The sequence below is a fragment of the Centropristis striata genome, chromosome 16 (genome assembly GCF_030273125.1).
Source record: "Centropristis striata isolate RG_2023a ecotype Rhode Island chromosome 16, C.striata_1.0, whole genome shotgun sequence".
Classification (NCBI taxonomy): Eukaryota; Metazoa; Chordata; class Actinopteri; order Perciformes; family Serranidae; genus Centropristis; species Centropristis striata.
Genome location: NC_081532.1, coordinates 25,207,376 through 25,231,738, shown reverse-complemented (window position 1 = coordinate 25,231,738; position 24,363 = coordinate 25,207,376). Strand labels below are relative to the sequence as shown.

The 24,363-nt window shown below is 37.3% G+C and overlaps 1 protein-coding gene across 1 annotated transcript in view; it reads right to left on the bottom strand.

Moving 5' to 3' along the window:
- Positions 1-377: 377 nt before the first annotated feature.
- gabrr2a (gamma-aminobutyric acid type A receptor subunit rho2a) overlaps positions 378-24,363 on the bottom strand; it is a 62,921-nt gene continuing 38,935 nt past the window's right edge. Inside the window, exons 4-9 of the mRNA XM_059352918.1 lie at positions 22,149-22,372; positions 17,057-17,139; positions 13,682-13,822; positions 12,232-12,384; positions 7,703-7,911; positions 378-1,526 (exon numbers count right to left, since the gene is read on the bottom strand). Of these exons, the coding sequence (XP_059208901.1) occupies positions 1,191-1,526; positions 7,703-7,911; positions 12,232-12,384; positions 13,682-13,822; positions 17,057-17,139; positions 22,149-22,372 (1,146 nt within the window). The 3' untranslated portion in view covers positions 378-1,190. The remainder of the gene's footprint in view (positions 1,527-7,702; positions 7,912-12,231; positions 12,385-13,681; positions 13,823-17,056; positions 17,140-22,148; positions 22,373-24,363) is intronic.

The following is a 24,363-nucleotide window of genomic DNA, read 5'->3' as shown; positions in this document are numbered from 1 at the left end:
GAAAAGTATTTCAATGAGTGCCCTATTAAGGGTTTAGAGTTAATTTCTTATTTTTGGCTGTTACGGCTGGCTGCCGTTCATCATTTATTGTATTGTTTCTCTGTATCACTCTGCTAATTATGTAAATCCAGCTGTGGGATTCCCCGACGTTGATTGGACCTCCTGGAGCTGTGAGACCGCCTACTTCCTGGTTGCTGCTCACTCGTCTGTGATTGGTGCGGCGGATTCCCGCGATTCAGCCAATCAGGAGACAAGTGAGCAGCAACCAGGAAGTAGGAAGTAGGCGGTCTCACAGCTCCAGGAGGTCCAATCAACGTCGGGGAATCCCACAGCTGGATTTACATAATTGGCAGTAATACAGAGAAACAATACAATAAATGATAAACAGCAGCCAGCCGTAACATAGGCGTACAATCGGCTCATTTCTAGATTTAATAATCTAAATTTAAGAAATCTTGTCAAGTGAAATTATCTGTCCATACAGCAAGATTTATTGTTTTTATGTTGTTTTTAGACACACCTTTTTTGCAGTGCAGGGGTGTGCCCTCTCAGTCTGACTCATTTAATAACATTAACAAACATTTTTTTGGATAACAGGCTTAAAGAATATAGTCAAAATGTGTTATCTTGACATATTCAAAATTAAGTCTTAACTGATTGATAATGAGCCTAAAAACGTTATAATCATGGTTATTCTCAGGTTGGCAATCATTACAGATGAATGTAAATACAGAGACCATGAATTGAGCAGCTCACAGTATGTGCAAACTCAAAGTGTACCATATCACAACCTATAAATGTTACAAGTCAAATACAAACATGGACTTTTTCCCCCACTATGTCAGGAAAAGCAGTAATAAGGACAAGCTTTTCAACAGCAGTTGACAGTTAATAAAGCTCAAATAGAGAATCAGCTTCAGTAGTTTGAAAACATTATTTAAATTATTTTTTCTTTGTAAATTGTCTAGAGCATTTACAAACATTCAAATTGCTGCATGAGGAAAAAAACAAACAAATTAGTTCTAAATCAATCCTCAAGTTTCAATGCTGAATTTTTGCAAAACTTGCACTTGGCAGAACCAGACATAAAATACAACAGTATTGTTGGAGTTAGTGTTCCATTCTGATGCAGCATTCATGCTGTCTGGGTATAAATGTCTCCGGCCTCAGTCCAGACTCAGGAGTGTCTTTCAGCAGTAGACTGACCAGTAGATAAGGTTGAAGAAGATGTAGGAACCAGGGAAAATCATCCGTGAGTATTTGTCAATGGCATGCGTGTTCTGGATGATGTTGAGGGCACGCAGGCTCTTCTTCTTCTTGGTGGTGGTGGACTCACTGCTCACTGACAGGTGGACCACCATGTGTTCAGGTTTCTCTGGAACCTCATGCATCTCCTCCTGCTCCTCCTCTGGCACCATGGGCTCCTCAGTGTAGCCAGCCAGGCTGTTGGTGTCGGCCTCGCTGTACGTACCATCCAGCATAGTCATGGTCCGAGTCTGGGACATCCCGCAGGTGCACGGAAGTGACTAGTATGGAAAAGAATACACTTGAATCATTATTGGAATTTGGAATTTGACGCCAAAGTTTAGGGGGTTATCAGGTATCTGATGAGTTAAAATAAGAAATCAAAACCCGCCCTGGTGGTCTTTGGTAATCCATGCTTATTACTTTTTTGTCATGCTAATTGTGGGGTCTAAATATGGCAGTTATCAACCGTGTTCCCACTAGGGGGAAAGTGTCCACCGGGAAAGACTCAGGCCACGCCCTCTCAAAAGTCCTCTCACTCTGCGTGTCTCCACTACAAGTTAGCCCCCAGAGGGATTTAGAGACTCTGGAGGTGACGTTTGGTTTTCTCCGTCGCTAACTGTGCACAATGTCAGCAGCTGAAAGCAGCATGGCTAATTATGCACAGAGTCTCCACTGATCATAAACATAGTGATCGTTAATTAACAACATCGTCGCTAAGTGAACACCTCCTGCAGCAGCAGCACATACACACTGTACTGCTACAGAGCTAACTGTAGCTAACTGCGCTAACGGCGGCTCTTAACAAGCCGGCCTCCGTCTCGTTAGCGGCTCGTTAAGAAGAGTCAGAAGGAGTCGCTGGATTTGTCTCCAGCCGCTTTCTTGAAAAATAGTCGCTAAGGGGGTCTGAAAAGTCGCTAAATTTAGCAACAAAGTCGCTAAGTTGGCAACACTACTTCGCTGGCTTTTACAAATGGCGTGTGTTGTTGTTGTGTAGAGTACTACATCACATCCTGCTTAGCGATCTATCCAATCAGTAACCAGGCTGTTTTCAGGGGAGAAAAAAGACCCTGCTCTTCTACAGGGAAGTAAAAAGTCCCGACAAAAGCCGGCTCCGGACTGCTCGTATTCAAATTAGGGGCGTTTCGGTGAGTGAGACCCGCCTCATTCCGAATATTGCCCGGTAGTGGAAACAGCCTAATTGATAATTTGTTGGCAGCTTCCAACACTTTGGTCCAAAGCAATAATATCATAATATTTGGTACGACAACTGTCACCATAGTTACACAAGGTTTTCATACCAAATATTTTACATTTCCACTTTACTAATGCCCTAGTCAGGACTCTGACACTCTGTCTGTAGTTGTTGAGAATTATCACTCTGGACCAAAGTACCGCATCATTTAGTAGTTCCCAGAGGATAATCCCTTTTAACAGAGTTGACCACATGGCTTCCCCATTTACTTAACCCCACCATTAGGTCAACATTTCTTTTTCACCTATTCTCAAAGTCTAATGGAAGGGTTATCATGAAACCTGCTATGGATATTAATGTCCCCAGAGGATGGACCCCAGAGTTACTGTTGACCCAGCTCACCTTTCCTGTCATTAAGTCATTTCTGGCTTGTGACCAGAACAACCAGTGATTATTTACATTTTGTTATTGGAAATATAAGAATTTTGAGGGACCGAATATTGTTTCCATTTAGGACAATGCATGAACTTTTAGATGTTTTTTTTTTACTTCAGTCTTAAGCAAACATTACTTGAACAACATAATTCATATGGGGGATACCTATATCAAAGGTCTTTTTCCAGCAAACTCAGGTATTTTATATCCGTTTCTGGTATTTCAGAATCATAATCCATAAAAAATTAATGTTGCTGCTCATAAACAATTCATAGCTTCTTTCCGTGATTTTTTGGAGGTACTTGATCAAGTAAAATGAATAATAACCACAGACATGGCATTTCAGCTGTGTTTAGTGTGCAGTAAATGGAATGAGGCTTTTCATTCCCTAAAGTAAGTGGAGACATCAAACAGTGGTTCAGTGGGTGTGGAAACACTGATTCACTGATAGGGCCGGGCTTCTCAACAATTCACACCCGCTCACTGTTTCTGTGAGAGAAATGTGACATTAAAACATCAGTGGACAGCAGTTCATTTTAAAAATGAGGTTAGCATATTAAAAATAAGTTTAGTTTTCTGTTTATTATTCTTCATGTGATCAAAAATAAGGGGAGAAAAATTACATTACATTACTTATACGGACTTTAAATATACTAATTCCTATAAGATCCATTCCTTTGTCATATTTAGCAATGAATGATAAATGACACTCACAAAGAAACAAAAACCATGACTGGAACCATCACCAAGATTAAGTAGCCATGTGGAACATGCAGTCTCTTCATAATATGTTTCCATCAGACCTTTTAGCCGTGTTTCCACTAGGGGGAAAGTCTCAGGCCACGCCCTCTCAAAAGTCCTCTCACTCTGCATGTCTCCACTACAAGTTAGCCCCCAGAGGGATTTAGAGACTCTGGAGATGACGTATGGTTTTCGCCGTCGCTAACCGTGTACAATGTTAGCAGCTGAAAGCAGCATGGCTAATTCTGCTAATTCTCCGCTGATCATAAACATAGTGATTGTGAATTAACGGCATCGCTAACTGTGCACAGAGAAACAAACACAGAGATCGCTAAGTGAACACCTCCTGTAGCAGCAGCACATACACACTGTACTGCTACAGAGCTAACTGTAGCTAACTGCTAACAGCTCGTTAGCGGCTTGTTAAGATGAGTAAGAAGGAGTTGATGGATTTTTGTCTCCAGTCGCTTTTTAAAAAAAAAGTTGCTAAGGGGGTCTGAAAAGTTGCTAAATTTAGCAACAAAGTCGCTAAGTTGGCAACACTGCTTCGCCGGCTTTTACAAATGGCGTGTGTTGTTGTCGTGTAGAGTACTACACATCCTGCTTAGCAATCTATCCAATCAGTAACCAGGGGAGAAAAAAGACCCTGCTCTTCTACAGGGACGAAAAAAGTCCCGACAAAAGTCCGCTGTGGACGGCTCATATTCAAATTAGGGACGTTTCGGCGAGTGAGACCCGCCTCATTCCAGGTATTGCCCGGTAGTGGAAACAGCCCTTATATATATATACACTGTTTAACCCAAGTCGGCACCTATGCACAGTCCCATTATGTTTTACAGACATTTGTAGATAACTAATAAGGTAAAAAATGTTGTTTATGCTGCATTTTTTCAGGCACTTCCCTCAAAACAGCCTAATTAAGTTTATCTAAATCGTCATCATGAGAAAACGGTCTTTGTTATCTTGAGATAACGAGATATTAAGTCGCTATCACAAGATAACAGTGCATAATAATAAATATATATTTTTAAATCCATGGTCGTTCTCCTGTTGGCGGGCTTGAATAAAGGTTGGAGGGGGATGTCGATCTCATTTGTGTGTGGATCTGCAAGGCAGGGAATTATGGACTTAAATTTGTCTCATTAATACCTCTCTGCTCTGATGCTCTGGCCGTGCAGGGTAATTAAAGTTTAATCAAACGGGCACAGTCCCGATAGTGTTATCATTGTTTTCATTTTATTTACGCCGTATAGGTGCTAATGTAATGTAGGGCAAGGAAAAATAGTTTTAAAATAAAAGTTAAGTGTGAGTCCACCTTAAGAAGATTCCAAACAATCGCTCGATCAATGAACATAACAACACTTCCGCTGTGACTTCCGCACCGAAATGAAGTCTACTGGACTAAGTGATAAATAGCAGTGTACATTTTATTTTAGGGATTGTGTTTTGTTTTGTTTTGTTTTGTTTTGTTTTGTTTTGTTTTGTTTTGTTTTGTTTTGTTTTGTTTTGTTTTGTCTTGTTTTGTTTGAGTAGTTTGGACATACATGTCTATTAAAATACCAAAAAAAGGTTTAAAATTTGCTCACTTAAACATCTGCAGTCTGAAAAACAAGGTTAATGAGTTAAGCTCAATATTGCATGACAATGACATCCACATAATGGCCATTTCTGAAACCCATTTAGATAGCACAATAGCAGATTCAGTAGTTTCTATACAGGGGTACAACTTGTTTAGACTGGATAGGGATAGATTTGGTGGTGGCACTGCTTTTTTTCTGAAAGAGCACATTCCAGCTAAGATCAGAAATGATTTGAGTAGGAATGGTGTGGAGGCCTTATGGCTTCAAATTCACATTCCTTATTGTAAACCAATATTAATATGTTGTTGTTATAGGCCACCTTGGATTCTTTCGACAAAAACGTCTCAAAAATACGTCATTGAGGAAAAAGATGTGTGTGTGTGATTGGCGATCCACAAATGCTGAGTCACACTTTACAAACTGAATTTTCAGTTTTACAAATGCCTTTTTTTTTTTTTTAAATACACATTTAATTGTAAAAAGTTAAAAGTTACAAATCCTAAATTGGTGTTTGTGGAAGGAATATTTGTATGCAACAACACTGGTTGAGGAGGGCGGACATTTGTGAATCACCAGCTGTTTGTTTGTAAATCTGTGTGGATCTTGTCAAAAACATCTCAAAAATGTGTCTTTGAGGAAAGAGATGTGTGTGTGTGTGTGTGTGTGTGTGTGTGTGTGTGATTGATGGTTCACAAATGCAGAGTCACACTTCAATAACATAATTTTCAGTTTTACAAATGGCTTTTTTTGGTTTTACGAATAGAAAATTGTGTATTTACAAAGACACAATATATTTACAAATACACACTTATTTGTAAAAACCAAAATACAAGTTACAAATTAGACATTTGTATTTGTGGATAGCAAAACACGTGTGCAAATCAAGGACTATTTGTCGATCACCTTCTGTGTGTTTACAGGTATTAATGAGACAAATTCAAGCTCATAGAAAATTACTGCCAAAAGTTCTGTAGTTGTAGAATTGAGTTTTGGGCATGAAAGATTTTTTGTACTTGAAGAAATATGTTATTTGTTCGTGGAGCATGGAGTAATTGTTTGATAGGGACTAGGGTTGTCACGATACAAACATTTTCTACTCAGAAGATACTCAGGAAAATATTCGATACTCGATACCATTTTCTACGGAGCCCCAGACATGACATGGTAAAACAAAAATTTAATTGTGGCCACAATATAGCTATAACGTGCGCACAAAATATTAATTTGTGGCCACAAAATCCTAATTTGTGGCCACGAATTAGGTATAATGTGTGCACAATACTAATACTAATTAATAATATTAATATCATTCCTGGACAGCTGGGTACACAAATCGAGCGCACCTTCTCTACTCTAGGAACTGCAATAGCCTACGTGATGTCCTTAAGGTGAGTGTCTTTTCTTATTCTGTTCAATATCTTGTTATCCCGCATTTAGGCAATTTAATTTTTTGTTTGATACTTTGTTACAACGGGTAGCCGATCTGCTGACGTCTCACCCGACTTACAGACGTGTTATCCTCATCCTGTTATTACACTTTGTTTTGAGAGTTTCAGCTTGGAATCAGCTAAAACAGAGCCTTTCACTGATCATCTCCTTTGAAAGTAGCATCATGTGTGTCAGACTCTCAGCTGAGGGAACACACAGGCTATATGAGCCGCAGTGTTTAATGATGCCACCGAACGAAGCCGTGCAGTTACAGTAGCACTTACTGTATGTATCGCGTTGCCGAGGGAACCTGTAGCCTATCAGTGACCAGAATCTAGTTTGTATTGATTTGCAGGTTGTTGGTTTTGTGATTTTGTTGTTGTTGTTCTTTTTCTTCCTTTTTTTCCCTTTTTTACTGTGTTTGTCCATTGGTGACTTATGTTGTGTTTTGTTTAAATTAATAATAAAATAAATAAATAAACAAAATTCAACAGAACCACAGGTTAAATATTTATAATAAAAAACAGTTGTGCAAAAAGAAACTGCAACTATGATAACAAGCTTCAGATACTCGATACTTTTGAAAATAAGTATTGTATCCGGATACAACGTTTTAGTATTGATACTTTTTTGAGTATCGATACTTTTGACAACCCTCATAGGGACGTTTCTTATTTGCATAACAAAAAGCATTAGTTTGTGAATGATGTTTTGTTAAGCACATTGAGTTTGTTTGTGAGTCGTTGGGTGTGATTAAAACATGATTTGTGTTTGTGGAGTTTTGGCAGTAATTTAACTCCATAAGAACCCATCTGCTTAGTTTACTTTCATAAACAAACACTCATTCTTCTTGCTCTTTGTTTTCAATTTGTTTCACTGCTGCTCTTGTTTTTTTTATGGATCCAAACAGATGCTCTTGTAAGTGAAATAGCTCAGTGGGAGTGGCTGCAGCTTAGAGTCTGGATTCTCTGAATAGCTGAATAAAGGACTGCTCTGGCTCTGCTCCTCTTGTTTTAAATATTGCATGACAGTTTGAAGTTATTCCCACAGCAACAAACAGCAAACATCAGAAACAAACCTGAGATCGTGCCCGCTCTCTCATCTTGCGCTCTCTGCGGTCCTGGACGGTGGACAGGTAGTTGACGGCAGCGTACTCCAACACAGAGAGGAAGACGAAGACGAAGCTGACCCAAAGGTAGATGTCCACCGCTTTAATGTAGGACACCCGGGGCATGGACGCATTCACTCCAGTGATGATGGTGGACATGGTCAGCACTGTGGTGATGCCTGGACACAACACACACAAGGATCTAGTTCAGGGATGGGCAACTTAAATGCTGGAGGGGGCCACAATTTTTCATGAACACTTCCACAGGGCCACATATAGGAGCGTGCACTTCACCACACTGCAAAAAAGCCAACTTGTATTTTTTGGCCTAAAACAGTGATTTTTGGTCAAACTTGGAAATATAAATTATTGACATTTAAGGCAATAATGTAAGTTAGCACAACAAAGGAAGCCAGTTGTCTGCTCAAAAACAAGTTATAGACTACATTAACATATTTCTCCTATGCAGTCACAAAAAATATTATATTTCCCTTTCCAGTTATTAACAAATGTACAATTCTGTTACTGGTAGTCTCCAACATTGCCACTAGAATAACATTCTAGTGTGACTTTGTCCTACATTATCAAATATACAACTATACCAATATGAATACTGAGAGGACAATACATAGAGCAAACAAAGAAAGCAGTTATCAGTCTAACTCAACACTGTTACTTTATTGTAACAGACATACCATTTTTACTTTTGGACATTTCCAATGTGATCTCCCTTAGAGTGGGAGGAGGAGAACATCCATTGGCTCAGGGCAGCTTTGTTTGACATATTCTGCAGGAATAGAGCCTTATAACTAAGAAATATTTTTATGGTCTATACCAGCTGTTCTCAACCTTGGGGCCGGGACCCCAATTGGGGTTGCGAGATGATTTCTGGGAGTCGGCAAATCATTTTGGAAGTCAGCTCTGTCTCCACTGTGTTAAAGTGTTCATGTGTTAATGTGTTTTAGTCTTTTTGGAAATTTTCTTTCCATTTTGTGTCTTTTTGTGTCCTTTGTTTGCTAATTTTGTGTCTTTTTGTGTCCTTTGTTTGCTAATTTTGTGTCTTTTCTGCTAATTTTGTGTCTTTTTGGTAATTTTGTGTCCTTTATTTGCTAATTTTGTGTCTTTTTTGATCATTTAGTGGTCAATTTGTGTCTTTTTTGGTCATTTTGTTTCCTTTTAGGATCATTTTGTGTCTTTTTTGGTCAATTTGTGTCTTTTTTTGGTCATTTTTTGTAATTTTCTTTGCTTAATTTCATGTAATTTTTTTGGTCATTTTGTGTCTTTATTTGATCATTTTGTGGTCAATTTGATTCTTTTTTGGGTAATTGTGTGTCTTTTCTGGCAAATCCCAAAGTATCAAGTTATTACTTTCCAAGGAGTCTCTGGCTTGAAGCTGACTGTTGAAGTAACAATAAAATATTTAAAAAATATGTAAATGCACAGACAGAGAGATGTTTTAGTTGTTCTCTGCTTCATTATTTGTCCAAAATTTGTCGTATCAACTGAGTTTGTATGATCTGAACTGTGAGATTCTGTTCAGTGAGGGGGGGGGGGGGGGGGGGTCACAGACAACATGCATGTTAAATTGGGGGTCGCGACTCAAAAAGGTTGAGAACTACTGGTCTATACTATTGTGACCAGTGGGATTAAATGGATTAAATAAAGATAGTTTGCTGCATACATGTATAGCACTGACTAGTAATAGTATAGTTGTTGAAGAGTTTGTCTATTTTAACTTTCAGTTTACTCTGTAGGCTGCTCTGGAGCAGGAAGCTGACCTGGTGATTGGGACCTGAAGCTATTGGCTGTGAAAGCAATAACTTGACCACTCATACAACATGATGCAATGTGGTCCTGCAGCCCTGCAATGACTCCAACCCTGTGACTCTCCCAGTCTGTATGGTTCTGAAAATTTGCAGGTGGGAAAGTATCAGTAGTGGAACAAGGTAGTGACATCATGCTGTAGAAATAATCTGCTAAAAGTAAAAGTCATGCATTGAAAAGTATACTGGGATTGCTTTTAACAATGAAATGTGCTTTACAAATAAAATGTATTACTAATTATTATTATTATTACAAATAAAGTCCCAAATATTGGGAACACATTATACTTAAAGAACCAAGTTTAGTTAAATTATCTGTGTAATGTAGATTATTTTACCTGATAATAGTCAATTCAGTGTGTAGCATCACTATAATAGGATGGGAGGACCATTTCTACTGCTTTATTTATTTATTTTAGACTTAATATTATAAAGAAATGTTATATTTATACTTTTTTACTTCATCACTATCTATATAATAATTTCCCTTTCAAATAAACTTATTTAATTTCAATAATTTTTATGTTCAAATTAGTATATATATATCCAAAGTAGACCGTGGTAAGTGCAATTACTGCTTGGTTTTGAGTTGATTTTGTGGTTTTTATATAATTATTCATCTGAAATAAAGCAAAATTGAAATCTAAAACTCTGTCACAAGATAAAACAGACATCAAGGAGTTCATTTTTAGTTATAACTCAATTTTGACCAAAAATGTAGTTACTGCAGTTAGACTTTGTAGGGTAGAATAGTATATATAGTGTTCTATGAGCTGTTGAGACTCTCAAGGTCATAAAATGCTGTAGTGGAGATGTTGCCCAGGGCTAACTGCAGCAACTTCAACATGGTCTTGGCAACACAACCCAACATTTACTTTTTATCTCATTCTTTCGCCCACAACTGTCAGTAATGGTGGTTTATGGTGTTATTGTCTGGTATGACAACAGTCTAAAAAACAAACCATTTGCAACAGAACAATAGAGAAATAGCTACAGGCTAACACACATCAACAATGTTGTGTAGATTCATTTTTCTTGATGCCTGTACCACACACTGCACTGCAATAAAAGGGTGTCTAAAAACCAGATAAAAACACTAAATCTGAAGGAAATGATCTTGCTGCATGGACAGATAATTTCACTGAACAAGATTTATTAAATTAAGATTATTAAATCTAGAAATAAGCATGTTGACAGCTTAAAATAAGAAATTAACTCTTAAAACAAGATAAATTAAAGCTGCCAGCAGCGATGAACTGGCCCGAGCAGAGTGACCTGATGATTATTTGTTAGATGTTAGATGATTTATCTTGTGTTAGATGATTTATCTTGTGTTAGATGATTTATCTTGTTTTAAGAGTTCATTTCTTATTTTAAGCGTTCAACATGCTTATTTCTAGACTTAACAGTCTTAATTTAACCCTCTGGAGTCTCCAAAAGCGCCAAATCATGACTTCTTCATCACATCTAGATGTAAAAACAAAGCAGCGTCGAGCCCTACTGTAAATTTACCTCTAAAGTTCAAGACAAAATGTCTACAAAAAAACCCACAGAAGACACAAAATGACCAAAAAGACACAAAATAACTAAAAAAGACACAACAAAAGACACAAAATGACAAAAAAAACACAAAATGACCAGAAAAGACACAAAATGACCACACAAAAAACCACAGAAGACACAAAATGACTAAAAAAGACACAACAAATGACACAAAATGAACAAAATTGTTACGCTAAACACACAAGACACAAATAAAATAGAGTCCCACTAAAACCAGAGTTGTATGACAGGATCACACACAATCACAAGATCACATTTATGTTGGTTTTTCTTTGTTTCTTTTTGGTTCAAAATGTTGATCCAGTAAGTCAGAAAAAAAAATCTATTATTATCAGGTCATTTAGGTGAAAAAAATATATCAACATGGCATTTAAACATTTTTAAGTGGTGAATACAGGCAGGATGGAAATGATTCAGAAATGGACTAAATAGCCCAAAACTCCATAGAGTTAAGAAATCTTGTCAAGGGAAATTATCTGTCCATGCAGCAAAATCATTTCCCTCAGATTTACGGTTTTTATCTGGTTTTTAAACACCTTTTTTTGCAGTGTGAATGCACTACATACACAAAAATAGTAGTCAGTGTGTGCTAGCTACGTAGGATGTGCTGATCCAAAAAGCAAATGTCATGAGAGTTAGTTTAATAAGTTCTGCTCCATGTCACACACCACCATTGTGTTAGCCTGAAGGTTTTCTGTAGACGAACCCTGCAGTGGGCGGGGGCTTGATGGAGTGTGGTTGCAATGCAGTGATTTTAAAGATCAATTGCAAAACTTTTTATTATTATTTTATTAATAAAAGTAAGTTTGTCGTACACAGTGAACAGCTAATTCAATGAGTGGAGTGAAATGAGCCAAGAGAAGAGCTTTTGAGGGGAAAACAGACGCCTGCTCAAGTACAGCAACAGCCCCAATACAGAAAATAATTCAAAAGAAAAGTGAGAGTGGTAGAGCGTGGGGGGCTGGTGTGTTCACACATGCATGTGTGTGTTCCAATTGGTGGAGTCATGTCACAGCCAGCTTTCATCATTTCACAGACAGATTTTCCTGAGGCATGCACAATCTCTTCAAAGGACATTTGACAAGTGTTTTTTTTTTTTTTTTTTTTACTTACCGAGGGAAACTCTGGCCGGCACAGCCCGGCGGTCGATCCAGAACGACACCCATGAAAGCATCACCATGAGCGTGGCAGGAAAGTATGTCTGCAGAAGGAAGAAGAAGATGTGGCGTCGCAACGTGAAGTTGATGTAGAGACGATTATACCAGCCTGCAAACAAAGAGAGAAGAGAAGCTCAGTTGAGGTGGAACACTCAAAGATTCATTGTGTTGCACAAAACATTTTCAACACTTATAAAGATTTTTCATTTTCTGTATTTAAGAAATTTGCTAATTTGCATATACACAGTACACAGTAAATGCATATATATATATATATATATATATATATATGAAAATTAAGATACAACCTCATTATTTTGACTCAGAATGTCAAGTCAAGTTAGAATTACAAGGATTTTTTTTATTTTATTTCATTTTTCTTGGCCGCCACTAGCCTGGCTAACGCCAGACGAATCACAAATGAGATTAGTCTGGCCACCAGCAATTCATTTCTCCGTAGAGGAGGCGTGGTTTATGATCCACCAGAGCCGTCTGTACGTAGCTCTTAGCCAATCGTATCAGTTACACCAGATGAAGTATGTAGAGCGACAGATATTGATGTTTACATAGCCAGACTAGCCCATCTTTACTTAGCTCATTAACTTGCATTGTGGCGAAATCTGTGTCAGTTTCGCGGAAATTTGAGTGATCCCGTGGCTATTTCACGGATTTTGAGTCAAGCAAATCTGTGGCGATTTCACGGAATCCTGTGAGACCAGGTTAGAAAAATCGTTTGGTGTAAGCCTAGCATTAATCGTGCGTTTGGGTCCAGAACATCCATAGTTCTTAACAAAATGTCTCTTATTTCAGGTAGCTTCAGAGCCTTGACTGTGTTCTCACTGATGAAGCCCCTCTGAGTTCCTTCATCTAGAAGGCAACGCTGGACCTACTGGACCAACTGTGTGCTTTGGCACTTTGTGCTGGCTGATCTGTTTCCAGGACCACATCATCTGTATCGTATGTGGCTGGATCGAGCCCTTTGCAGTTTCAACAGCATTATGTCTTCTTTCTCATAGGTCACATGACATGTATTTGATCTTGCATTTTGCTAAATGCTTTGGTCCCAGACATACAAATCATCAAGCAGTTGTGTTTAACTCAATTTAACTGATTTACAGAGGCATCCTTTGTAAATATCCTTCTTAGCACCCAGTAGAGCTAAAAATGTAACATTAGTCCGAAAAGGTTGAGCTAGAGGAAAGGTCATGAGGTCAAAGTAGCCTGGATACTAATGTTCAGTGACGGAGGGACTATCCTTGAACCCAGAAATAACTGCAAACATAGTCGATTTGGACCAAACAATAATTATTATTCATATCATGATATTGCACACACAATGTCTCAAAGGCATCATTTATAAACAAATCTAAGCTCTTGTGTTCATACATGTGAATGCATGTGTGTACCTGTGCTGCTGTAGAAGGCCAAGCGAGATGTTGTGTGGAACTTTTGGATGAGGAACTGTGATAAGGAAATGCGATCGTCCGTGCTGAGAGACTCATCACCACTTTTCCAGTAGAGCATCAGGTCTTCATCTGTATAAGCATCTGCAAAACATCCCAAAGTCCAATCCAACCTGTTCAGAGACTCAGTCATTTCCAACAAAGCTGTAAAATAATAACCAATTATCATCAATTTTAATCAAACTGACTTTCAAAAACAAAATGTGCCCTGGAAAATCAAAAGTAGATTTTTATTTTTTTATTTCAACCTGCTCACACGTCTTCCAGAGTTGCTATGTATTCCTGTGTGGATGTGAACATATTGTATGTGATGACTGGAAACTTTTCAGTGAGAAAAAGTCAGGCAGCTTTTGATGGCTAACTGCCAGCAGCAGCCTGAGGCAGTGGTAAACAACCTGCACCATGAAAATAACAGCAGAAGAAAACAGCAGTATATACTACAGTGTAAGAATTGTTTAAGTTTTAATTGCTGACACTGACCAATATAATCTCAATTTCAGGATTAAAAGAGAACACATGCTAGAATTTCACATTTATAACTGAAATGCTGTCTTTAAAAGATAACTAAGATATTCTATATTTTTCCTTTGTTGTCCAGAAACAATGACTGACAATCCCCTATTGGAGGCATAAGCAGCATCAAAGCTTTCTGTCATCCAGTCCACACTCACTCCTGGGGAGCTGCGTGGACAGGAAGCTGCGTGCACGCTGATGTTAGTCACGGTGTTCCACAGGGTTCTGTGCTTAGACCAATTTTATTCACACTGTACATGCTCCCTTTAGGAAGTATCATTAGAAAACATTCCATTAACTTTCATTGTTATGCTATAACACCCAATTATATATATATATATATATATATATATATATATATATATATATATATATATATATCAAGCCGGATGAAACTGATAGCTAAACTTCATGCATGCCTTAAAGACAATAAAACCTGATGGTCTACAATTTTCTTAAACTCAGATAAAACTGAAGTTATGAGCTGAGACCCAAACACCTCTGAAACTCAGTATCCAAAGATTTAAATACCCTCGATGGCATTACCTTGGCCTCCAGTACCACCATAAAGAATCTTGGATTTGTCTTTAATCAGGACCTGTCCTTTAACTCCTATATAGAACAAACTTCAAGGACTGCATTTTTCACATAGGTAACAAAATCAGACACATCCTGTCCCAAAAGGATGCTTTTTTTTTTTACTTCAAGGTTAGATTACTGTAATTCCCTACTGTCAGGCTGCTCCAATAAACATCTTAAAGAACTCATAGTGCCATATTACCCTACTAGATCACTACGCTCTCAAATCCTTAAGTTACTCACTAAAGTCCTTTAAAGTAGTTTGGGAGCAGGAACCTTCAGTTGTCAAACTCCTCTCCTGTGGAATCATCTCCCAGTTTCAGTACGGGAGGCAGACAGTCTCTATTTAAGGATAAACGTAAAACTTTCTTCTTTGTCAAAGCCTGTAGTTAGGGCTGGCTGAGGTCTGCATTGGACCAGGCCCTAGCTATGCCGCGATAGACCTAATGTGTCGGGGGATATGATACACCGGGCCCCTCTTTCATCTCTCTGTCTTCATCTTTTTACATTGATGTCCCAATAATACATGTTACAAGCTTTTATTTTCCTGGAGTACTGGCACTTTCCCGTGCTCTCTATATTGATCTCGTCTGCCCATCCTGAGAGGGGGATCTCTCCTCTGTCACTCTCCTGAGGTTTCTTCTTTCTTCTTTCTTTCCCCGTACTTTGAAATTAAGTAAATCATGGATGTAACGGCTCAGTGGTGTAGCAGTGAGTTGTGAACTACATGAAACAGCTCAAATTAATATCACAAACAATCTGAATAAACGTGTTCTTGCACACCCTACAGCCATCTCTGTTTTTGTTAACCAATAAGAAGTCCGGAAAGTCTGAGTATGTTTTACCTGGGACCTGAAGGAGGCTTTGTGATTATCTTTTATCTTTACACAGTATAATCTTTCAATGGCAACCTCAAATCCCCAAATGTCTAAAATCCCCAAATGTCATCCTAGCTACCTGTTGAGGTTTTGAAGCTTCACACAAGTCACAGTTGAGTTTTAAAACATCACAGGCTATACCTTTACCGGGTGTGTGAATATCTTTGATGTCTCAAAAATAAAGAATTTCACAGAAACCGTAGTCCCTCTTGCTCAGACTCTTTTTTTAGGTATGTCCTGCTCTCTTATCCCTCTGATGGAACAGGTATTACGCTAACACACTTGATAAGGGAGAATGGCACTCGAGAGACAGTACTAGGGAATAACATGTTAGACCAGATGTAGCCAGCCATATGCTTTGGTGAGCAGCCAACTGGAAGAAGAAAAAAAATATCACTATCGGTTACAAATGTTCTTGTGGGTCTATATTGACCTCCATCCATTACAGTGCAAACTCCATACTACAGACTGCACTCATTCACCCATTCACACACACATTCATACTGGTGGCAGAGGCTACCCTAAACCAGTAGCTCTCAACCTTTTTGAGTGGCGACCCCCAATTTAACATGCATGTTGTCTGCGACCCCCCCTCACTGAACAGAATTTCACCCACACAGTTCAGATAAAAAAAAGACACAAAATGACCCAAAAAATACATAAAATTAAGCAAAAAAGGACTCAAATTGACCATAAAATGACCACAAAAATACATAAATTGACCAAAAAAGACACAAAATGACCCAAAAAAGAAACAAAATGACCAAAGAAAGAGAACAAAATGACCAAAGAAAGACACAAATTGTCTAAAAAAAGACACAAAATTACCAAAAAAAGACACAAAATTACCAAAAAAAAGGCAAAATTACCAAAAAAGACACAAAATTACCAGAAAAAGACATTAAATGACCAAAAAGACTAAAACACATTAACACATGAACACTTTAACACAGTGAAGACAGAGCTGACTTCCAAAATGATTTGGCGACCCCCAGAAATCATCTCGCGACCCCAATTAAGGTCGGGACCCCAAGGTTGAGAATAGCTAATAGAGTAGATAACAGTAAGGGAACTGTAAAATTAACAGTAGAATGCTTGCTGGCAACCCTGCTGCCAGTATTTTACTGTTAATTTACAAGACAATTGTTTACAGTGTAGGTGTGCTGGATCCCTGATTCTCTTTCTCGCATTTATCTTTTCAATTTTTTAGAATGTCTCTGTTCTTATCATCAAATATCAAGTATATAGTTGAAGTTGTCTGTTTCCAGAATAAGACATTTTGTTCAGGACTGACCAGGAAAATAACCACATCATGAATTTTAGAACAACAAATGAAACATTCACTCACAGCTCTCCAGCTCCAGGGAGCAGGTCTGAGAATCCAGAGGGAAGCGGCTGAAGTCCATGTTACAGGCTGCTGTCACTGTCACTCTGGTAGAAACAGACACAATTTGAGATGATGGTCAGGATAGATGGGTGGGTCAAATGTGCACCAGTCCTTTTGGAGGGTTCTCTGGATATAAAATAAATAAACAATTAATGTTGATTGCAAGAAAAAAAGTAATTACCAGAAAGTGGATGAAGAAGGAGGAAGCTAAGATTGAGGACTGGGTTGAGGTCATATTTATGTGATGGAAAAGTTAACTTTCTCCGTGAGACTAGGAGGACAAATTTAAAAGAATATGGAAAAATTGGGTAGTGTACATAAAACCAATTAGTTCTGACTTTATCTGAGATGACCATCATTAGAAGGAAAAGTACCCTGGCTTGTAGCTACAGAAGTTGAAAAGTTATTATTATTTTTTATTTATTATTATAATTATTTCTAATTTTATTTATTTATTTTTTCTTTTATGAATGTTATTACTTTTATTTCTCTAATTTTGCTACACTGGAACAAATTGCTGTTTGATTAGTCCTAATTTTTGGATGACTACTATTGCAGTTGCACAATTTTATTGGAGTATATAAAAATGTAAAGTTATTTTATATCTGATCCAAGATGAAAGATTGAGGAAAGATGTCAAGTGTAATCTGAGGATGCCTTATTGGAGGGGTTTGATTTATGTATACCAGATGTATGCAAAATGTTTGTTAAAATTAACAATTAACAGTTTTAATGTTCCTTAACAAAGACATAAGCTATATTCCAAAGTCAAGGAAGGATCCTCAAACGGCTGAATCTGAAGGATTCTACGTCATCGACATCTGTCCTCTGAATGACTGTCCCAATGTCCAGGATCCTCCAGAGTCCTTCTTCTGCCCAAATTACAAGGATCCATGTGTGTATCCTCCGTGCGCTCTGACTACCCATAATGCCTTGCGCACACGGGTCTACCGAGAGATTTAAAAATGGCGAGCGTAGAAACAGCGACGCTGGCAGCGCACTATGCATCTAAATATATAAGTATTTTCAGTTTATACTGAATGTTATCACATAATTTTCAAAACTTGTGTTCAAAGTCAAACAAAAACATATAGGCTACAAAAATAAATGGCAGAATATTTAGCTAAAAGATAATAAACGTCATCTTGATACATTGCTGGTTAAGTTAATTAATGCCGTCTCAGTCGCTAAAGTTATTGTTAATTAATTTATATGTGTCAGAAGATGATGTACTATGTGTAAAGTATATATAGCTATGCCATTCAGAAAATTATACATTTGTTTATTGTGTTAAGAGACTGACAGTCAGCTATAATCCTTTATTGTTATTTATAAATAACTGTTTTTAAACTGCAGCGCTGAATTTAAGCAGGTCTCTGTAGACCGAACCCATCAAACATTTTTTCCACTAGTAGTCTGTCATACAATGAATTTATGGTCACATTATGACAGATATGATTGCTTGTGAGTGAGCCTACAGGTTGGTATGTTCTATGCTGAGGTGTTGATTAAAGTCATCTGTCTGACTGAAATATGACTCATGAAATGGAAAAAATATTTAGAAATAATTCATGATTTTCCATGTCCATTTCCATTTGAAGAGCTGAGGAGTTGAGCTGAACTACAAACAAAACTGTAAAAAAATGCCAGAAAACTCTTTGTCTTTAATGAGTCCCTGCTGCATTACGCAAATGTAAATATAATGTGAGCATAATAAGTACACAAGTTATTAAGTACATGAGTTAACACAGTGATTTATTGGCTGCAGACTGAACATACAGAGGCTGTATACATGCTGATTTGTTTACTGGTGTAATGAAGTCTGCAGGGCTTCACTAATGGCCAGCAGGCTTCATTTAAATTGTGTGTTTTATGAAGTTTACTTTAGCATTAATTAAGCAGTTGAAAGACTAAATGTAAAGCTGGGGAAAGAGGGCTGCCACAGAGCCCCTGAACAATATTAACATGCTGGTCGCCCATTAACTCCTTCCGTTCTGTGTGCAGTGTTTTAAGGCTGGAGAACAGTACATTACTTCTCCTCATGTTCCTAAATGGTATGTTTGTTTAATACAAATTAATATAGGAAGTTGCAACATGTAAACTAAAGTAATAAAGGTCTCAAAGCTGCAATTTGGTATTATTACACATGGGAATCCTGTGTGAATTCTGGTAAATATCCTCTTGTGATGTCACTTAAACCAGGAGTACTTGGGTCTACAAGTTTGAAAAGTACACTGTAAAAAATGTTTGTGAAATTACAGTAAACAACAGTCAAATTGCATCAGAAATAGGGCGTAAAAAATTGAATATCACTGTAGTAGACGCTTTTAATTACCGTAAATCAAAGAATAGTAACTTTTAAACTGTAGAAAACAGTTTTTTTCATGTAAAGTTAATGGAGAATTAGCATGATGTCACAAGGACACAATTACCCTAAAATAAAGGGACTATTCAGTCAAAACTACAGTTATTTGATAATATTTACATTTAAATTTGCAGTAGAAAACCCACTCATTGTATTTTTTACGGTGAAGTTCTGGCGACCACAGCTGCCCGTATTTCACCGTAAATTTAACAGATTTTTTTTACAGTGTAAAAAGCAATCAAAAGGTAAGGAAGTGAGCTTACAGACCTGTATAGCGTATGTAGCAAATGTGGGTTACATTATGGGTTACATTTAAATTAGCAGTGAAGTTCTGGCGACCACATTCTTGACTGAATAGTCCCTTTATTTTAGGGTAATTGTGTCCTTGTGACTTCATTCACATATGTGTCAAATTTTCAACATTTGTTAGAATAATATGTTTGTCTGTATCTGTGTGGACGTAAATTACTCTCTCAGTGCATTGATAGATTAATCATGCAAGCTGCTTTGCTACAATGCTCATGTGCTAATATTGTTTTTAAACTATGATTAAACCTTAATACATTTACTCCATCTGCTTAACCTTCCTCTTCCCTATTTAGAGTAAGATCCCTGGACTTGATCTGTGCCAACACGAAAACAGGGTTCTCAGTCTGAAGTGAACACATAATATCGTGTCAACATTGTTTTCAAATGAAACTATTTCAATGATGAGAGATAAACAAGTACTGATGTTTTTCATCAGAATTCTTTAGAAAGCATCTGAAGGAGCACTTGTACAGTGACATATAAAATATCTCCAGGCAAGCTCAGGGTGATTTGGCAGCCCTTTCAGGTGGAGTGGCCCTTTTCATTCATATATCATTCAGGTTACTTTCCTTTTTAAGATTGTTTAAAAAAAAAAACCCCAAAAAACGTTCATATCTGAATCTACTACTGAATCATCACTACTGGCATTGTTGTTGGAAATCTTGATGGGAGGCAGAGGTCACTGAAACAGTGTTGGGTGCTGTAGTTATGTCTCATTCGCAAAATAAAAAATCACTTAGAGCTAACTGTACTGAGCTAACTGATACGGTTGTAAAAAAGGCTGCGGTTTCTGTGGATTTATGTTATAAAACCACTGACCTAGATTTAGGGCAAAAAACTTCCTGGTAAGACGTTATCAAAGACAGTTTAAACAGTAAATAAATGTACGTAAATGCTGTAAGTGAAGTAGTGACAAGGGTCACCTGACTACCGCAAGTTAGGTAAAAAAGGTAAGTCACTTTCAAAAACGTAAGTCACGTGATTCACGTAACTTAAGTTAAAAATAATTTACCTTTGATTTCTCGCAGTACGCGAAGCCCGCGCAAGTCCGCCTTCAACACATCCACCACCCCAACCTCCTACCGAAGGCGGGAATCCGCCATTTTACCTTTGATTTGTCGTCAATCATTCCGTCAGAAAGATGGCTGCAGATGAATTACAGCGGATGGTGTAATACATAAATATAGCTTGTTTTTCGCTGCCTGTACACAGAACCTATATTGATGTTTTTGAGGGGAGAACAGGCTGTAAAAATCACATTTGCGTCTACTAACCAAAGTCTACTCATATTTCCCATCCCTTTGTCCACATAGTACACACACACACACACACACACACACACACACACACAACAAAATACTTAATCACTGAAAAATGTAAGTCTCTCTTCACTGATATCATATCCCTTCACCACTCATGGAATACGCTGTTTTGTTTCACACTGACAATAAGTATCACATTATTTTATGAGGGGCCGTCAGGGACATAATTCAGAATTATCATTCAGACACAAATATAAAACAAAACACATTCACACACTATAGTAAAAACCTCACATACTTACAAGTGAAACGCTTTCACAAACACCACTGAAATGTTATGCTGTCTCACACACACAAGTGAAAGCGGAAATGCTTTTATACATACAACTGAAATGCTTTTTTAGCTGTATGTATAGAAAAGCACTTCGGTTGTATGTATAAAAGCATTTCAGCTGTGTGTATAAAAGCATTTCAGCTGTGTGTATAAAAGCATTTCAGCTGTGTGTATTAAAGCATTTCAGCTGTGTGTATTAAAGCATTTCAGCTGTGTGTATAAAAGCATTTCAGTTGTGTGTGTGAGACAGCATAACATTTCAGTGGTGTTTGTGGAAGCGTTTCACTTGTAAGTGTGTGAGGTTTTTACTATAGTGTGTGAATATTTTATAGTGTTTTAATTTTATGTCCCTGACAGCCCCTCATATTATTGCATTGCATTCATACACAATCATACATAATTCATAGTGACTTTCACAACTATTTGCACTTATTATTATTATTATTAATAAGCAAGTTTGCCATGCTTCTCATCATTATCAATATAATGGCTGACTGTAAATGTGCACTGATGTTACTGAACATGTGAAAACCTATAGCAACATTTGTTAAGTTTGAACTACCAGGAACAAACTTTTTTGTGCATAGAATGATAGATGGTGTTGGCTCAGTAGCATTGCCTACACTTGTTGGAACTGAACCAGTATTAATGGGCTTCTCTCTCTGTGACACATTAAAATGTCTGCCGTTGGAAAAGGTCAATTGGAAACATTTCTGCTGCAAAGAAGGCAGGCCAACAGGGATCTGAAAAAATGAATAAATCAGATGGTGAAATGCTACAGACCTCAAGCTGTAGAGGACATGTCCATCAGGAAAGACACGCAGCATGATGTTATCGGTGGTAGTGTCGTGGATAAAGGACCTCTTAGAGTGGACAAAGAAGACATCAGGGACCCAGATCTTCTTCACTAGACGACCATCAAAAGTCATGCTCTTGTTGGTGCTGCTGGTGAACGACAGGCGCTCATCCTTCCAGTAGTGCCTCAGGTACAGAGTCATGGTGAAGTCCTGGTAGGTATAAAGTGTTCATCAGTCTACACCTATATGACATTACATTTTCACCTTTTTACAGTCTGTTTAAAACAGGTTGTTTAGTGTTAAGTTGGAGCCTACATGCTGTTACGCTGTAAAAAAATGTCTGTAGATTTTACTGTGAAAAACTGCTAAACTATGACAATAAAAAACCATAAAATGATAAATGGGTTAATTCAGTAAATGTATATATCAGCCAAAACGGTATTTTTTTTACAGTTTTTGGGGGAAAAATACATTACTCCACTGTAAAATACACTACCACTGTTTGTAACAAAAATATACTGTAATATACGAGCCATCACTGTAATTTTTGCATTTACTTTTTATAAAAATACTTTTTTCTCACTGTTAAATGTACTAAACACCACATCTCTAACAAAAATACACTGTAATATTTAATGGTAAAATCTTTAATTTAATAATAATTTATGCAGCATTTATAAAGTATATTCTTGTCAATCATATGGCAAAAAGCGTTTCTTTTGATGGATTTTTTTTTTTACGTAAAATATAGTTTTAAAAAAAAAATCTTAAATGTGAAATCAAAAGTGCTAATATCATTTTACTGTAATATTACAAAAAGTTGCACCGTATTTATTACGGTAAAGTTCTGGCAACCACAGCTACCGTTTTTTACCGTTTTTTTCCCCATTTTTTTTTACAGTGTATTACTTGTTTCTTGTTTCTTGTTTGGCCTCAGTTTGCTATGTTTTGGTTTCAGCATATTTTTTAAGCATGCATTACCTTTGAGGTTATCGTGGACAGTATTTGTTATTCTTTTGGATTGTTGCAATAATAACAAAGATACATTTGCATAAAGCTACATATGTGTCAACTCCCATGTTGATAAGAGTATTACAAACTTGAAAAATATCCTGTTAAGGTATATTTAGAAAAGATAAAAATGTGCGATTAATTTGTGATTACAATCATGCGATTAATCACGATTAAATATTTTAATCAATTGACAGCTCTAAACATAAGCAACCATAAGCTATTGGTCATATCAGACCAAATAAGATAAATTTGACTTTCAAGTATGTCCTTTCTTCTTTGAAAAACTACAGCCTTCCTTAAAATGACTACAGCAGTGGTCTTGTACAACTGACAAGACTGCTGACTATTTACCAAGTCATCTGGAATATTTTAAAAATGTATTTTTCTCTCACACTTATGCTTTCTTCCCATTTGCTTCGTGGTAGTCATTGGTTTCTATTACCTTTTTATATTTCTTAAAGCTCATGACAATGTAACATGAAAACACATTAATTTACATAGATGTATAATATATAAATATGTGACAAGAATTTAATATAATCTGTAATACAAGCCACGATAATGATTATCTGTCAAGTCCTAATAAATATCCACTAAAAGGCCACAGAGCAGCCAAAAGCTAAGAAACCATGAAATAAATAGAACATAATTGACTAAGAAGTCCCAGGCAGCTGTAAGCAACAGTAACCCTGAATTCACACACAGAGAGACATGACTGCAGCAACTGAAATCTGGCTGCTGTGTGAACCACCATAAAGCCCATTAGTTGGGAATAATTGGCCACTGTTTCACTGCAGTCCTCACTCTCCTATTTCTTTTTTCTACTGTCTTCATGTTATGAGCAATTGTTCTGCCTGACAATTTCACATTAACAAAAGGTTGAATCCAGATGGTAACTTCCAGCTCTGAGCACTGAGGCCTTGTGACTGCCTTCAGCCTGCATTCTACAAAAATTCCAACAGGGGGCGCTGACGGCAGTTGCAGAAGCATTTAGGTCCTATCAATCTCAGTACAAAATTAGAAAACTTCTCACCTGATTCATTACCTTAGAAATGTTTTTCAGGACAACACTATGGTCTCAATTGCTTGTAAAAAATCTTCTTCAAGACAATTTGATGTCAATAGTTCTAATAATGGCCCCATTTAGAAGAAAATAGAAGATAAAGAATCGTATGATTTGGGGCGGG